Source organism: Chionomys nivalis, chromosome 4 (genome assembly GCF_950005125.1).
Source record: "Chionomys nivalis chromosome 4, mChiNiv1.1, whole genome shotgun sequence".
NCBI lineage: Eukaryota > Metazoa > Chordata > Mammalia > Rodentia > Cricetidae > Chionomys > Chionomys nivalis.
Genome location: NC_080089.1, coordinates 86,441,864 through 86,460,000, shown reverse-complemented (window position 1 = coordinate 86,460,000; position 18,137 = coordinate 86,441,864). Strand labels below are relative to the sequence as shown.

Here is an 18,137-nt window from a genome sequence, read left to right as displayed (position 1 = left end):
AAGAATTCTCCATGATTGTAAATTCGTATTAATTTACAGATATTCGTAGGGAAGATCCCCAGAGATCTATTTGAGGATGAACTTGTTCCATTATTTGAGAAAGCTGGGCCTATATGGGATCTTCGTTTAATGATGGATCCACTCACTGGTCTCAACAGAGGTTATGCGTTTGTCACTTTTTGTACAAAAGAAGCAGCACAAGAAGCTGTTAAACTGGTAAGTTGCCCCCCCTTTTGTCTTTACAATTTCTATCTTTAATGTCAGGTTTTTCTTATGTGCCATATCAGGCAGTTTTTGAAGTGCTGATGAGGCAATGTGCCTATTACATTTCCTCTGATGATATTGTATAACAGGGATAGTGGATAAGATTCAAGATGGTCATATAGAATTCCTAGTTGATTACCGAAACATCTGTCTTTGGATATATCTTTAAGTTTAAGGGACTGTGAAAAGGTTTATGATGTGGCTCCCAAAGGTTTTTTTCTCATACCTGGATATTTTTCCCTTCACAAATTCACAAAAGAGAAGTGAAGAAATGGCTCAGCTGTTAGAAGCACTGGCTACTCTTCCAGAGACCCCAGGTTCAACTCTGAGCATCCAGAGAGCAACTCAAAACCATTTGTAACTCTAGTTCTTGGATCTGTTGCCCTTTTCTGGTGCCACCAGGCTTGCATTTGCTATACATATAGGCCAAACATCCACACACTTATATAAAACAAAATCAAAAAATAAATACTCAACTGGGTGGTGGTGCATGCCTTTAATCTTAGTACTCAGACTAAGGGATCTCTGAGTTCAAGGTCAGCCTGGTCTACAGAGTGAGTTCCAGGACAGCCAGGGCTGCACTGAGAATCCTGTCTCAACCAACCAACCAACCAACCAACCAACCAACCAACCAACCAACCAACCAACCAACCAACCAACCAACACTCAGAGACATCAGGATGATAGCAACATAAAGGATTTTATTGTGGGCGGGAATATTTGATTTAACAACATCAGATAATCACAGCACTTGGGAGGCAGAGGCAAACAGATCCGCTGTGAGTTTGATGCCAGCCTGGTCTATAGAGCAAGTTTCAGGACTGGCTCCAGAGCTATAGAGAAACCCTGTCTTGGAAAAAACAAAGAACAAACAACAACAACAACCAAAAACACCATGTATTAGGTGAGAACCTAATTTTTTCTTCTAATTCTAAAAATGTTAAGAATTCATGGCTTCTAAAACATGAAGTTATACGGATCAGAAAGGTTGAGAAAGCTCATGCCTGAATGCACCTGAGACACAAGGATTACCATGACTGAGGCCAGCCTGGTAGGGTGACGAGAAACCCAATAGTGTACGCGCACGTGCATGTGCTCACCCCCACCCCCCACCCCATACACCATCACGATAATTAAGGCCATTAACTTGAGAGCAAGGGAGTGTATGTATATGAGGAGTTGCAGGGATGAAGGGAAGTAGGAAATGATGTAATTATATTTTAATTTTTAAATTACAAAAATGTTTTTATAAGAGCCAGGGTGCCTGTCCTGGAACTAGCTCTTGTAGACCAGGCTGGCCACGAACTCCCAGAGATCCGCCTGCCTCTGCCTCCCGAGTGCTGGGATTAAAGGCCTGCGCCACCAATGCCCGGCCTATTTTCTACTATGTAGTGTTAGCTTACTTATAACTTGAAATTGTAACCACGCTGGCTTCAAACTTCCAGAAATCTTCCTTTTCCACATGCCTGTAATTTTTGTAAACAACTCACTATGTTAGGTACTTGTTAAATTTTGTGGAATCTAAACATATTTAAAACCTTAAGGCTAATTTCTCCTGAATACTTTTTTTAAAGACTTACCTATTTTTTATGTATACAGGGTTCTGTCTGCATGTATGACTGCAGGCCAGAAGAGGGCACCAGATATCCTAACTGATAGTTGTGAGCAATCATATGGTTGCTGGGAACTGAACTTAGGACCTTTGGAAGAACAGCCTTAACCTGAGCCATCTCTCCAGTCCCACCCTGAAAATTCTTAAAGAGGATAAGCAGGATATTTGAATTAGAAGTCCTCAGATTTCTGAGGCTTTATTTGTTCGTTCATTTATTTTTGAGACTGGGTCTCACTACAGCTCTGGAATTCAGATATTTGCCTGCTTTTGCCTCTGTAGTGCTGTGATTAAAGGCATGCACCACCATGCACTTTTTTTTTTTAAAAAAATTTGGGTTATTTACTGTTATTTTTTAGTTCTGACAATTTCATGCCTGTATATAAGATAACATATTTATGTCCTCGGTCATTACCTTCTCATACCCTTACCCCTCTTGCTGACAACCTGTTTTTCCCAACTAGTCTGAGAATGAGCAGGAGGCTGTTTCCTGGACAGTTTGTAGTGGTTACACCACTGAAGAAATTAACGTCCCCCACCATTGCTATGAACGTCCAACTGTTCCACAGGGAAGGGTGGGACCTCCTGAGACCCTCTCTAATCCTTGAGTTAAAGGCAGCTCAACTCCTCCTCTGTATCTGTGATTGCAAAGATATGTCATATCCAGAAGTTCATGCTTTATAGTACTCCTCCCCATTTTCTAACTCTGACAGTCTTTCTACTCTCAATTCAGTGCTGCCCCTGAGCCTTGGAGAGAAAAATATAATTGACTCATTTAGACCAAGCAATCAATAGTCCCTTATTCTCAGTACTTTGACTAATTATGAGTCTCTGCATCATTCTTTGCAATAAGTGTTTCTATGCCCAAGGCTGAGAGCATCACTAGTGTATGAATATAAATTTAAATGTTTAGGGGGCCTGGAGAGATGGCTCAGCAATGAAGAACACATATTCTTGTGGAGGACCCCAGTTTAGTTTATAGTACTCACATGGGGTGGCTTATAGACTTGTAAATCTAGCTTCAGGGTATCCAGCACCATCTTCTGGCCTCCTTGGATACCTGCAGCCAACATAGTCAAATTTTTTTTTTTTTTTAAAAAAGGAATCCATAAATGTTTAGAAGACAGTTTAACTAAATGTCTAGTTAACAAAACAGCACATGGCCAACCTCTTTCGCCTGCCTGTGACCTCCCCAGCCTTAGACTTTCACCAGGTTTTACAGTAGTGGACCTGTATTCTCTTTAAGAAGGTGGTCTTAGGAGGATCTTTGTGAGTTCGAGGCCAGCCTGTCTACAGGAGCTAGTTCCAGGACAGGCGCCAAAGATACAGAGAAACCCTGTTTCGAAAAACAACAACAAAAAAGGTGATCTTATCCAAGCTAGTGGTTGGTTATGCCACTACTGCACTTACTGTGTAGTCTTTAATTTGCTGGCATAATAGCATAGCATATATAACCAAATATTCTGAAATGCTCTAAAATTGATCACCTTTTTTTAAAGTGTCTTTTGTAGCCAAAGGATGGCTTCCAACTTGCGTGTAGCCATGGAAAACATGTATTTGGGATTCTTCTGAATCTTAACTTCTTAAGCACCACAACTGGCTTGAAAATCAAAAACTTCTGTATACTGTATCTTTCTGACTTTCAGATTTGGTATGGTTACCATCATTTTAAGAAAAGAGTATATTTTGCAGTTTTCTGTTGCTTGAATCTCTACTGATGAGTAGAATTGAATATGTAGTCTTAACATTAGAAAAGTATGTTTCTTTTTTTTTTTGGATTTTCGAGACAGGGTTTCTCCGTAGCTTTTTGGTTCCTATCCTGGAACTAGCTCTTCTAGACCAGGCTGGCCTCGAACTCCCAGAGGTCCGCCTGCCTCTGCCTCCCGAGTACTGGGATTAAAGGCGTGTGCCACCACCGCCCGGCGAAAAGTATGTTTCTTGATTTCTTTAAAGAAAATTCAGGAAATTTAGTTTTTTTTCTTTTTTAAATAATAGCCAACTTTGTTCTTTTTTTAAAAATTAATTTATTTATTATAGATTTCTGCCTCCTCCCCGCCACCGCCTCCCATCTCCCTCCCCCTCCCCCAACTAACTCCCCCTCCCTCAGCAGCCCGAAGAGCAGTCAGGGTTCCCTGTCTTGTGGGAAGTCCAAGGATCTTCCACCTCCTTCCAGGTCTAGTGCCAACTTTGTTCTTGAATGCTTCTCGGGGCTGGAGAGATGGCTCAGAGGTTAAGAGCACTGATTGTTCTTCCAGAGGTCCTGAGTTCAATTCCCAGCAACCACATGGTGGCTCACAACCACCTGCAATGAAATCTGATGCCTTCTTCTGGTCTGCAGGCACACAAGCAGAAAGAACACTGTAAACAAAATAAATAAATAAATCTTAAAAAAAAAAAAAGAATGCTTCTCTTAGCCGGGTGGTGTGGTGGTGCACAATTTAATCCCAGCACTCGGGAGGCAGAGGCAGGCGGATCTCTGTGAGTTTGAGATCATCTTGGTCTACAAGAGCTAGGTCCAGGAAAGACTCCAAAGCTACAGTGAAACCTTGTCTTGAAAAACAAAGAATGCTTCTGTTTTAGAGGGAATATGATATAGCTCTTCAGGGAGCCATTCTCTCTAGTCTGGTAACCTTTGAGGTATCAAAAGTTAGTTGAGGTGAAGTGAAGGCATTCTTGAAGCTGTAGAAAGAAGTGCCTTAGAAATCATCTCCTCGGGGTTAGGGAGATGACTCAGTGACCTAATGCCTGCTATGCCATCTTGAGATACAAGTTGAGATCCTCAGCACTCATGTAAAAGACAGGCTTGGTGATAAACTTGTGTAATCCAAGTACTGGGGGATGGGAACAAAGAATCCCTTTAACTCATTTGCTGTTCTTACCTGTAAACTCTATCCAGATTCACTGAGAGACCCAGTCTTAAAAATAAGATGAGAATTGATAAAAGAAGACACCTAGTGTCAAATAGCTCGATTTCTACTGTATACATGTGTACATGACACATTAAAAAATCATTTGCTTGGGATGTAAAATACCATTTTTGCTCGGTAGCAATAAAGTAGCTTAAAAAGTGTTTTTTTTTTACATGTATGGGTGTTTTTCCTGCATGTAAATCTGTACCACTTTGTGTGCCTGGTGCCTGTCGAGTCCAGAAGAGGGTGTTGGATCCCTGAAACTGGAGTTAACAGAGGACTGAGAGCTGCCAGGTGGGTGCTGGGAATCGAACCTTGGGTCATCTGGAAGAGCATGTTGGTGCTCTTAATGACTGAGCCATTTCCCTAAGCCCTTAAAAAACAAAATCCAGAAGCCTTTTAAAGTTGGAGTAGTAACGTGAATGAAGACAACCATTTTATTAAATTAAAACTGATAGAGAATTTTTGCTGTTGATACCAGACTCAACTTCTTGGAGGGTGGGAGGTGGGGAAGAAAGGATTAAGTTGGCATTAACGTGGAATTTTTTTAAAAGATCACTTTATATGTCTGAATGATTTGCTTACATGTATATATGTGGGTTGTGTGTTTGCCTGGTGCTAGAGGTGGTTGGAAGAGGGCATCTTGTGAAACTGGAGCTACAGATAGTTGTGAAACACCATGTGGTTGCTGGGAATCGAACCTTGGTCATTTGCAAAAGCAGCAGTGCTCTTAACTGCCAGATCAGCTTTCTGTTCCTGTAGTCTACATTTTTCCTATCAGATTCTCATTTCTAGATGAGCTCCAGAAGCTTTAAATAGTGACAACATATATTTCACTATTAACATGATTTTTGAGTACCAGTAAATAGACTAAGATGTTTTAGAACACTCCCATGGTTTAATAAATAGAATCCAAATTTGTATTGTTACGGTTTGAATATATATTATGTATTAATAATAGTATATTTTAACTCTAATACAGAAACTTGACATAGATGACCATGTAGCCTTTTTGATTGGTCTGTAAACTCATCTTTAACCTTTCCATTTTTTTTCCTGCTTTTGATACAGGTACTTATATAGGGTCATAACGTTTTAATTGTGCATAAATAGGAGACTTTGTAATTTGGTGCCTTTTTAAAAGATATTCTTTTTTTTTTTTTTTTTTTTTTTTTTTGGTTTTTTGAGACAGGGTTTCTCTGTGGTTTTGGAGCCTGTCCTGGAACTAGCTCTTGTAGACCAGGCTGGTCTCGAACTCACTGAGATCCGCCTGCCTCTGCCTCCCGAGTGCTGGGATTAAAGGCGTGTGCCACCATCGCCCGGCTAAAAGATATTCTTAGTGGCAATTAGATCCATTGGAATCACTTGGATGTATCTTCCTTTATATTTAAGATTTTTGTTTTTTGAGACAGGGTTTCTGTGTAGCTTTGGATCCTGTCCTTGAACTCACTCTGTAGACCAGTCTGGCCTCAAACTCAGAGATCCTCCACCTGCGTCTGCCTCCTGACTACTGGGATGAAAGACATGTACCACCAAGGTTTTTCTTTTTTTCTTTTTAAAATTTTTATTATTTATTTATTTATTTTTTTGAGATGGTTTCTCTGTGGCTTTGGCGCCTGTCCTGGAACTAGCTCTTGTAGACCAGGCTGGCCTTGAACTCACAGAGGTCCTCCTGCCTCTGCCTCCCAAGTGCTGCGAATTAAAGGCATGGGTTTTTCTTTTTTGAAGTTAGCTCTGTATATAAATAAGTGTTATGTATGCATGTGCACCATGTATGTTCCTGGTGTGGTGGAGGCAAGAAGTGTAGGTATCAGATCCCCAAGAACTGGAGCTACAGATGGTTGTGAGTCACCCTGTGGGTGCTGGGAATTGAATATGGGTTTTCCGGCAGAATAGCTAGTACTCTTAACCCGTCTATTTTTCCAGCCCCTTTAAAAACTTAAAATTTCTTAGGATATTTTTGTCTGCATGTTTTTCTGTGCAACATATGCATGCAGTGCCCTTGGAGGTCAGAAGATTAGCTGGATTATGGATGCTGGGAATTAAACCTGTAGTCCTGAAAGAGCAGCTATTCTTAACTGGAGCCATTTCCCTAGCCCCTTAAAAAGGGATTCATTATTGTGCATGGAATTTTACGAGATTTACTTTAAGATGAAAATAACTAGATTTTGGAGAGAATGAAGTGATTGAAACATATGAAAATACGAAATTGGCCAGGTGGCGCACGCCTTTATTCCCAGTACTTGGGTTGCAGAGGAAGATGGATCTCAGTAAGTTCAAGGCCAGCCTGGTATACCAAGCAAAAGCGAGTTCTAGGATAGCCAGGGCTGTTACACAGAGAAACCCTGTCTCAAAACACCATAAAAATCAAAACAAAGCCGAAATTGACTTAAATATTTTCTGCTACTTTGTGTCTGTGGAAATGAGCATGCTTTTCCTAAATAATTTTTCAGTAGAACATACTTTAGAAATTATCCTGATGTGGGTATAATTTGAGGTTCTATTTGAGTTATAACTCTGACCAATGTTAATATTTATGTAATTGAAGTATCATTCTAGTTATACAGAACCAAACATTGGAAAAAATTCTTCTTAGTGCGTCATAGATAAAATGAGGCACTTTTTTGTTTTATGTTGTATTTTGAGAAATATTCTAGGTTAAGATGTTTGGATATTAAATTTTTTATAGTGGTTTGTTTCTTTAGGATAAAAACTTTTTAAGTCAGGCATGGGGGCGCACACTTTTAATCATAGTGCTTGGGAGGAGAGGCTACAGAGCTCTGTAGTGAGACCATGTCTCAAAAAAAAAAAAACTAAAACAAAAATCCAAAAGACACTGAAAAAACAAAACAAAAAAATCAAACTATTACAGATTATAAATTTGCATTTTCTTGTAGGTTATCTGTAAAACTAGGTTTATTGTTGAGAACTAAAGAAAAGTCATGAAGTTAAAACAACTTCAGGATTCTTTTAAAATTATTTTTGTTGGGCACTTTGGCATATACCTTTAATCCAAACATTTGGTAGGAAGAGACAGGAGTGTTTCTGAGTTCTACGACAGACAGGGCTACACAGAGAAACCCTGTCTTTTTTTTTAAAATATATTTTTTATTAAGTATACAATATTCTGTCTGTGTGTATGCCTAAAGGCCAGAAGAGGGCACCAGACCTCATTACAGATGGTTGTGAGCCACCATGTGGTTGCTGGGAATTGAACTCAGGACCTTTGAAAGAGCAGGCAATGCTCTTAACCGCTGAGCCCTCTCTCCAGCCCCCGGAAAACCCTGTCTTGAAAGCCAATATATATATGTATTGTCTGTTTAAAAAAATTCACACAAATGTATTTTGATCATATTTACATTCCTCCCCTAACTCCTTCCAGTTCCATTCCCACCTCTCTATCCTTCTCTACAATGTCGTTCTTTTCTTTTAAAGGACAAAGTCTTATTAAGTAGTTCTGACTGGCCTTGGAATTCATAGATCTATCTGCCTCTGAGTATTTGAATTAAAGGCAGGTCATCCTTTAAAAAAATAAACCATTGAGTCCAGTTTGTGCTGCCCATATGCTTCTGTGTATGGTCAACTTACCAGGGGCCATAACCTTAAATAAAACTTGATTCCCTTTACCTCAGAAGCAATTAAGTGCCCATATGTACTCAGTTAGGAATGGGGGCTAGTGAACTTCTTGCTTCTCCGTGTTAAAGTGCTGACTAGCTTGTGTATTTATCGGTGCAATGATCCTGTCAAGTCTTAGAAGACACTTTGTTCTAGCCCTCCCCGACTTTCTGTCCTTTCTTGATAAAGGTCTCAGTTGTAATTGAGTACTCAATTGACATTTATTCCTACTCTTGGTCGAGTTGTGAGTTTCTGCCCGAACTACCTTCCATTGCACAAAGAAACTTTTTTCATGAAGTCTGAGAATGAATATAGAGGAATGAATTTAGAGGGCAGTTTGTCTGAATCTGTAAAGAGGCAGAGTGAGTGACTTGTGAGGCAATATAGCTTACTAGCATCACTTAAGTGTGGTACTAGGTTTCTTTATCTGGACTGCCTACCGTAAACTAGACATAGCAATTTAAGTAGTAGTATGTTAATGTACCAAGTAGCCTAGGTGTTTGAATTACATAGTTAGGTAGTGTAGAAGATCTCAAAGTAAACAGTATCTTTTTGGAACAAGAAAAATTTACTTTTATGTGTAAGACCATTTGATGGATATGTATGCAGCACCTGGCGTGGCATGTGTGCTTATAAAGATTTATTTTTCTATTTTTCTGAGATGATATCTACTTGTATATTGACAGTGAAATTTTTATTAGCGTTGATTTTTGGAAAAGGGGCTTACCTCAGCCTCCCAATTCTGGGGGTTTAGACACTCAGATGACATACTTTCACCTTGTGTTGTGTCTGGTGGTGTATAACTGCAGCATTCAAGAGGCTAAGGTCTTTGCCATGAATTTGAAGCCAATTTGGGCTATGTTATGGGACCCTTGTTAAAATATATACAAATATTCACATAGATGTGTGTACTACCATCATGTATGTATAATCATTTTAGTCAATAGAGCTGGTGAAGTAAATCCATGAACTATTTTACCAGCAATTTAGAAAATACTTGTGTTTAACATATGAATTTAATGAATTCTTTTGAGTCTTATTTAATTTTCATTATTAAATCTTAACATATATTGCATAGTAAGTACATTGTTCATTGTTACTGCCTCCCCTTCTCTCTCCTATTTCTCTCCCTTGCTAATATACTTTCTTCAGATATCCCCTTCTGCCCTCTTGTTACATGTTTATAAATACTGTAGTCTGTATATGAGAGAAATGTTAGCATGACAGTTTTTATTACAGGTGCATAAGTGTTGGTTTGGAGAGTTTATATAGACGGGAGACATTATTTACAATTAAATTGCAAGCAGATGGGGCAAAAGATGAAGGGAGGGTAAAAGGATTTACTAGGGTTGGGGTTGGTAGAGAAGGCTTAACAGAATTTAGTAGCACAGTGAAGAAAATATGGCTAGTTTTAACAGTATTTTATGGAAATAAGTAGGAGATAAGTCTTCTGTAACACATGCCAGAATGTAGTTGTTTAAAACTGCAATGATTTCTTTCATTGTATAAAGTTTTGAACTTTAGAGTGGGTGTCATGATACAAAAAAATGCTTGAATTATGGAAAATGTTTGAATGAAAAAATAAAAACTAAAAGAGAGATTACAACAATAAGGAAGATAAGGATAATCTTTTTGAAGAAAAAGGTTGTACTTTGGATGAGAAAATTAGTATCTAAAACATTTGATAGCCTAGGGAAAAAAGTTCACAAGTTATAGTCAAATCCTTGTATAACTAATGTGATGTGACTGTTAAATAAGCTAGACTGTGTAGTAGAGGTGTATGTATCTGTGGGTGAAATGATTAGTAGTCTCCTCAATCTCAGTCTGTATTTACCAATATTATATTGTAGATGACACTTTGAAGTGATACTTGAGAGTGCTGGCTTCTTGGAGGTAGGTAGTTTTGCTTCCATTATTGGAATAGAATTAGTCAAACATAAGGAACAGCTTAAGTCTTGAGCATTATATGTAGGCATAGGAAGAGTTGTCTTTCGAGTAAGGAAACAGATTTCACTAGAACTTTTTTCTTTTTTTTCTTTTTCTTTTTTTCAAGACAGGGTTTCTTTGTGTAACAGCACTGGTTGTCCTGGAACTCATATTTATACCAGGCTGGCATAACTCAGAGATCCACCTGCCTCTACCTCCCCAGTGCTGGGATTAAAGGTATGTGTGCCACCACCACCTGACTCACTAGAATATGTAAGAATAGTTTTTTGTCTCAGTATAGAGAAAACTTTTTTCTTTTTAAAGATTTATTATGTATACAGTGTTCTGTCTGCATTATGCCTGCAGGCCAGAAGAAAACGACAGATCTCAGTACAAATGGGTGTGAACCACCATGTGGTTGCTGGGAATTGAACCTAGGGCCTCTAGAAGAGCCCCCAGTGCTTTTAATCACTGAGTCATCTCTCTAGCCCCTAGAGATAACTTTCTAATAAATGTTTTAAAGTAAAACAGGCTTATATTATGTAGTGGCTTTGGGAAGAGTTATGACTGAGAGTAATCACAATTCAAATCTGATACATTAAGACAAAACACTCTAATAACCACCTGCACATACTCTCACTCATACACAAGATAAAACACACACACACAAATTTAGCAATATCAGATTTGAATTATGTGAGAGAGATTGTGTACAGGGCTCATTAGAGAATAAGAGAATGTAAATGCATCTATATGTACACACAGGTGCTTATGTACCACAGTGCTCATAAAGTGGTCAGAGCACAACCTTAGGTGTTGGTCAGACCTTTTCTACTTTGTTTGAGACCAGGTAATCTTTGTTTGCTGCTGTGTATGCCAGACTGCCTGGTCAGTAATTTTCCAGGGATTCTCCTGTCTCTGCCTTCCATCTTTGTAAGATATGCTGGTATTACAGTGTTACTGTATTAACTCTACATGGGTTCTGGGTATGGGAGTTCTGGGCCTTATGCTTGGATGTCAAGCACTTTACCCTGAGTCATCTCCTCACACTCTGATTAGTGTCAGAAGTAGCACGACTAATAAAAAAAATTCAGAGATAGATATTGGGGTTCAACCTGAAGGTCAGAAAAGCAAAACAGCCAGCCACTGACTCTTAACTCTTCCTTAGTCCAAAATGGCGATCCTGCTTCCAGGAATCCTAAGAATGAGACTGTGTCTGAAACCTGTTATTTATGTCTTATATTCCTCTCTAGTTCTGGGCTTAAAAAGCATCCTCCTCTACTGCTTGTTTTCTGTGGGAAACTAGTATGGCTACTGGGATTAAAGGTGTGTGTCAACACTGCCTGGTCTGTAAGATCTCTTTTACTATGATCTTCAGGCAAGCCTTATTTATTAAAATACAAATGAAATGTCACTACAGACAGAATTTAACTTTTATTCTTTGTCATCTCACTGACATTGGGCTTTCTCAGAAAGCTGGATTTTTCAAACCGTTTTGAGAACCCATTTTACTAAATATGAAAGACTTCACATTTTGTTCATCCTTCATACCATCATGCTGTGCTGAAAAACCTTAACTGCCTAAGTGTCAGTGTCTTAAAAGTTAGGGCATATCATATTTAATTAGAAATTGTCATAAAAAAATCAGGTTGTTTCTATTCTTTCCCTTAGCCTCAGAGTTCAGCAGTAAATGAGGTGGGTATTCTCTCACCTTTCCCCTTGTCTTGTCCCCTCCCTTCTTTCCTTTGTAGTATATATACAGCACACGCTGGTCTCCTGCCTTAGACTTCCAAGGGCTAGCTAGGATTACAGGTGTGCATCACTGCACTCAGCTTTTTGTTTAGTTAAATATGGGTGAAAAAGTTAGTTTTATTTAATAAATTACTCTAAATTTGTCATTCTTCAATCCTTTTATTTTTATCCTGTATTGATGCAGGATATGATGGTGGTTTAGAAGGGAGGACTAGTAGACATATTCATTACTTAGAAGTAGCTTTCTAGGGCTGGAGAAATGGCTCAGAGGTTAGGAGCATTATCTGCTCTTCCAAAGGTCCTGAGTTCAATTCCCAGCAACCACATGGTGGCTCACAGCCCTCTGTAATGGGGTCTGGTGCCCTCTTCTGGCCTGCAGGCATACACACAGACAGAATATTGTATACATAATAAATAAATAAACATTAAAAAAAAAAGAAGTAGCTTTCTAATGTTGGTGACTAAAGAAGTGTTTGTTACTTTACAGATAGGCAGCTTCCCTTAAAGTTTTTTTCCCTGTTTTTCTTTAGAAGACAGGGTAACTCTTCATAGCCTCGGCTGTCCTGGAACTCTATTATGTAGACCAGGTTGACCTACAAATCAGAGATCTAACTGTTCTGCTTCTCGAGTGCTAGATTTAAAGGCTTGCGCCACAATGCCCAGCCCTTAGAATTTCTAATTACTGTTACCTTGATGGAATTTTTATTTTGTCTTACCTTTCCTAGGTTTATTCTATGGATTTTGATTGCTTTCAATAATAATTTGTTGGTGGAAACTTTGGAAATTTTTTAAAAAGATATTTTTAAAAGTTAGTTCTTGCCGGGCGGTCGTGGCACACGCTTTTAATCCCAGCACTCGGGAGGCAGAGGCAGGCGGATCTCTGTGAGTTCGAGACCAGCCTGGTCTACAAGAGCTAGTTCCAGGACAGGCTCCAAAACCACAGAGAAACCCTGTCTCGAAAAACCAAAAAGAAAAAAAAAAGTTTTTTTTTTCTCTCTTTTGTGCTTTGTTTTTGATACTGGCTGGGTCTCACTATGTAGTCCTGGCTGCCTGGAGCTCACTGTGTAAACCCCGTTGACCTAAAAAGAAAATTAGTAAAAAATTAGTATAGTTTGCCTGCCTTGCCTCTGGAGTGCTAGAAGTAAAGGCATGTCACCACACTTTGCCTAAGTTAGTATTTTAAGTAAATAGCTTTTGTTTAGAACATTTGGAGAAAAACAGTAACAATGAGAATATGAATCAAAAGCTTCTGTTACCCTTACTGTAATTTGTATCTGTGTATATTAAAGCTTTTTTTTCCCAAATATTTATTTATTATGTATACAACATACAATATTCTGTCTGTGTGTATGTCTGCAGGCCAGAAGAGGGTGGTTATGGGCCACCATGTGGTTGCTGGGAATTGAACTCAGGACCTCTGGAAGAGCAGGCAAACTCTTAACCACTGAGCCATCTCTCCAGCCCTATTAAAGCATTTTGTATTTCCCATCTTAATCTTGCTATTTTGTTTCGACAGCTCTTTTTTTCCCCCAAAATTTTATTTATTATAGATAAGGTGTCTTGTCTGTCTGTATGCCTGCACACCAGAAGAGGGCACCAGATCTTATTGCAGATGGTGGTGAGCCACCATGTGGTTGCTGGGACTTGAACTCATGATCCCTGGAAGAACAGTCAGTGTTCTTAACCCCTGAGCCATCTCTCCATCCCCGTTTTGATAAGTTCTTAAGAGTTACTAACTAGATGACCAAATTAAAAGGGTAGTTAATATTACTAATGATGCTAGATTATGTAAATATTAGCTAGGAGGCTCCATACTAAAATACAATTTAGATTATTTTAGCTATTTGGAAAATAAGATGTTGTAATCTACTACTTACTCATAGTCCTTTGCAATAATAGATTCAACCGTCGCATTATTTTTATTTTTATTTTTTAGTTTATAGGAGGCTTTTGTACAGAGTGAGTTCCAGAACAGTCAGAGCTGCACAGAGAAGCCCTGTCTCAAACAAAACAACAACAACAACAACAAAAAGAGGTTTTTGGTCTAAAGGATAAGATATAAATAAGAATGCAAATGCTATGTGAGGAAATAAAGTGTATGGCAAGATTTGTTAGCCATGCTGTTAACTGACAATTTTGGTGTACTGTGCCAGAGTGTACAGAAGCAGTCCTTCTGCCTCTTAATTGTCCCCTTCAGTCTATGACAACCAATACCATCAGATGTTTCCTGGGCACAAAATTACTCTACTGGATACGGTAGGGTGATGTCAACCTGAAAGGAGGGTGCCTTTGTTGATCGTTGTAGGTTTTGGGGATCACAGAGTGTTTGTGTGAGCTCGGTTTATTGGTTGAGCTTGACTGGAAATTTCAGGGAAACAGCTTTTTTTTTTTTTTTTTTTTCCCCTCTCTAGTGACAGGCTTTTTCTATGTAGCTCTGGCTGTCCTGGAATTCCTGTAGATTAGACCTGTTTCTGCCTTTTGAGTGCTGTGATTAAAAGCATGCATCACTACCATTACTACTGCCTGGCAAAACTTTTTTGTTTGTTCTTTTGCTTTATTTTGAGACAGGTTTCTCTGTAGCTTTTGGAGCCTGTCCTGGATCCTGGAACTAGCTCTTGTAGACCAGGCTGGCCTCGAACTCACAGAGACCCATCTGCCTCTGACTCCCGAGTGCTAGGATTAAAGGCTTGCACCACCACTGCCCGGCTTGGCAAAACTTTTTTGAGACTGAGAGGTTAAAAAATTTTTTTAGAAATTGTATATAGGTATTGTGGAAAGAAATGAAAATTAGCTAGGAGTTTTAGTATATATTTGATGTTTGGTATATAAACTGAGATTTTCTTTTTTTATATTTCAACACTACTTTTCAAGTGTGTACTCTATGTATATGAACATGTGTATCTGCCATGTATGTTAACTGGCACCTGCAAATTCCAGAAGAAGGCACTGGAGCCCCTGGAACTGGAGTTCCAAATGATATGAGGCTTGTGTGGTTGCTGGGAATCTAACTTGAGAGCATTGGAAGAGTAACAAGTATTCTTAATTGCTGATTCAGCTCTCCAACTCTGAGATGAAAATAGGCAAAAATTGCAACTTAAAAGTTTTGTGTTGGGTATGAATGTTGAGAATTAGATGTAAACATGTAATTTGCTTGATCAAAAATGAAGGCCTGAAGCTGTTGTGAATTGCAGATACAGTGTGTGAACTTGTTATCTAGAGATAAACAAGGTGATGCAGAGTCAACTCCCTGAGTTAAATGTAATACCAGATAATGCCTGGCTTGCTTGGCAAGACTAGATCTCATATTGGTGTTTTATATGTCATTTGTGAACAAAGTGGATCTTGAGGTCAAGTATGTGTAGAATTGGTTAATCAAGAATTCTTCCTGCCTTTATCATTCTTATTAACATAATAGTTTGAGTTTTTTATTTTAAATTTAGAAACTACATTCCATAAAATCCATTGTTTTCAGACAAGTTCAAAACTTTAAGACTTAAATTCGGCTCCTTTGATGATGCAAGTCTTTAATCCCAGTACTCAGGAGGTAGGGACAGACAGATCTCTGAGTTTGAGGCCAGTCTGTTCTACAGAGCGCATTCCAGGATAGTCAGGTTAACACACAGACCCTGTCCTGGGGAAAACACCCCCCCCCCCCCCGGCCAAAAAAAAGTTTGTAAATAGTAAGATTGCATTTTGAAGTCCTCTTCCATATCTTACCACTGTATAGAATATGGTTACTTGAATATCACATTTACTTTTTTTGTAGTTTTATACTGGGCAGTGTGCCATATACAAAGGTATATATATGTATGTATATATATATACACAAACGCACACACATCACTAGTCTTTTTTCTTTCGGTTTTTATTGTATATTTAGTGAAGATGAAATTTTAGGGGGATAAGAATCAGGCTAGGGGCTGGAGAGATGGCTCAGTGGTTAAGAGCATTTTTTGCCTGCTCTTCCAAAGGTCCTGAGTTCAATTCCCAGCAACCACATGGTGGCTCACAACCATCTGTAATGAGGTCTGGTGCCCTCTTCTGGCCTGCAGGCATACACACAGACAGAACATTGTATACATAATAAATAAATAAATATTAAAAAAAATAAAAATAATAATAAAAAAAAGAATCAGGCTAAATTTAGAATTAAAAAAATTTTAATCTTTAGACTTAAGTTTTTTTTTAATTATCTTTATATTCTTTTTTGAAACTTGTTACAAGAGGACTTGGGAATGAGAAAATGTATTTATGTACTTTGTGGTTACCTTGGAAGCAGGAAACTTCATCATGAATGAGATTTCCATGATTTTGGATACCTGGATGGAAAAATGATTTTAGTGATTAAGATGCTGTAGAATCAGCAGTTATGAATAAAAATGCTACAAAACAGTGCCTAATATCAAGATTCCTATACTAAAATAATGAAAAAACAAATAGACATTAAAATCATGAGCTTGTTTGGCCTTTTTTTAAAATCTTATTTTAAATTGTCATTCTTTCTAAAATGGGAATTATGCTAAACTTTTTATATTATTGGATATTAATTGAAAAAAATATAATGGAATTTCCATGTATTCATATAATGTAATTTAATCATGTCGACTCCTGTTTCTTTTGATGCCACCTTGTGTCTTTTTGTCTTCACAATCCTAATAGTTGACATTCTATATTGAATATATAATAAAAATAATTTTAAAATGTGATACTTTTTTCTTCTTTCAGTATAATAATCATGAAATTCGTTCCGGAAAGCACATTGGTGTCTGCATCTCAGTTGCCAACAATAGGCTTTTCGTGGGCTCTATTCCTAAGAGTAAAACCAAGGAACAGATTCTTGAAGAATTTAGTAAAGTGACAGGTAAGGTTATATTTAATGGGCAGGAGGTACAACCTTATCAGTAATGAAGGGAATATTTTGTGCCAAGTGTTCTAAATACTATAAACTCTATATTTGTTGAGTAAGAATTTTTACTTATTTTTATGAGGTAAATTGTGTTCTTAAGCAAGGCGGATGGTGAGGGTGCACACCTTTAATGCCAGCACTCCCTTCCCAGTGCAATTTTAATGTAGTGAATTAAGTTAACCATGTTTGACAATGTGATGGCATTTTTCTAAAATAATTTTTTTTTTATTTGCCTCATAGATTTAGTGGAATCAAAACAGTTCTTGGGGCTAGTTAAAAAAATATTTTGCTCTTGTTGTATTTTCTGGGCTTAGAATACTAGGATATGATTTATTTTGAAAATTATTTGGATCTTTGGGAATATTTTTCTTTTTTGTTGTTATTGTTTTTTAGAAACAGGGTTTAACAGCCCTGGTTGTACTGGAACTCTATAGTTCAGGGTAGACTTGAACTACAGAGATCTGCCTACCTCTACCTCCCAGGTGCTAAGATTAAAGGTGTGTGCCACCACCACACCTGGCTTTTGGTCCTTTTCAAAATAGTTATTAATCTTTGTAAAAGTGTCTAGGTTAGGAAATAAGATTATTTCTCGTTTTTTTATTTAAATAGTGTCTTAGTAAAACAAAGCTTTGGCTGTTATATGTTTTTGCTACTTAACTTATTTTTCTGGAATGTTTGCTTAATTCAGAGGGTCTCACAGATGTCATTTTATATCACCAACCGGATGATAAGAAAAAAAACAGAGGCTTTTGCTTTCTGGAATATGAAGATCACAAAACAGCTGCCCAGGCAAGGCGTAGGTTAATGAGTGGTAAAGTCAAAGTCTGGGGAAATGTTGGAACTGTTGAATGGGCTGATCCCATAGAAGATCCTGATCCTGAAGTTATGGCAAAGGTAAGTATTGTTAAGTAAAACAATTTTTATTGCGTTAATAGGAGGATGAGAGAAGACTTACTACTAAATGAATTGTATGCATTGTTTTAAATGATGTTTTTGAAGCTAAGAGTAAGAAATGTGAATGCATGGAAAATGAAAACAAGTCTTTAGGCATTTATTGCATTTTTCTAAAAATTTATTTTTTTCTGTGTAGTGTTCTGCTGATGTATGTGCCCACACATCAGAAGAGCATACCAGATCTCATAGAGGTTGAGAACTA

General features: G+C 38.0%; 1 protein-coding gene across 4 annotated transcripts in view; it reads left to right on the top strand.

Moving 5' to 3' along the window:
* Syncrip (synaptotagmin binding cytoplasmic RNA interacting protein) overlaps positions 1-18,137 on the top strand; it is a 36,525-nt gene that overhangs the window by 5,924 nt on the left and 12,464 nt on the right. For all 4 annotated transcript variants that reach the window (XM_057766584.1, XM_057766582.1, XM_057766585.1 and 1 more), the window contains 3 exons: positions 40-216; positions 16,801-16,936; positions 17,670-17,875. In XM_057766584.1, the coding sequence (XP_057622567.1) occupies positions 40-216; positions 16,801-16,936; positions 17,670-17,875 (519 nt within the window). The remainder of the gene's footprint in view (positions 1-39; positions 217-16,800; positions 16,937-17,669; positions 17,876-18,137) is intronic.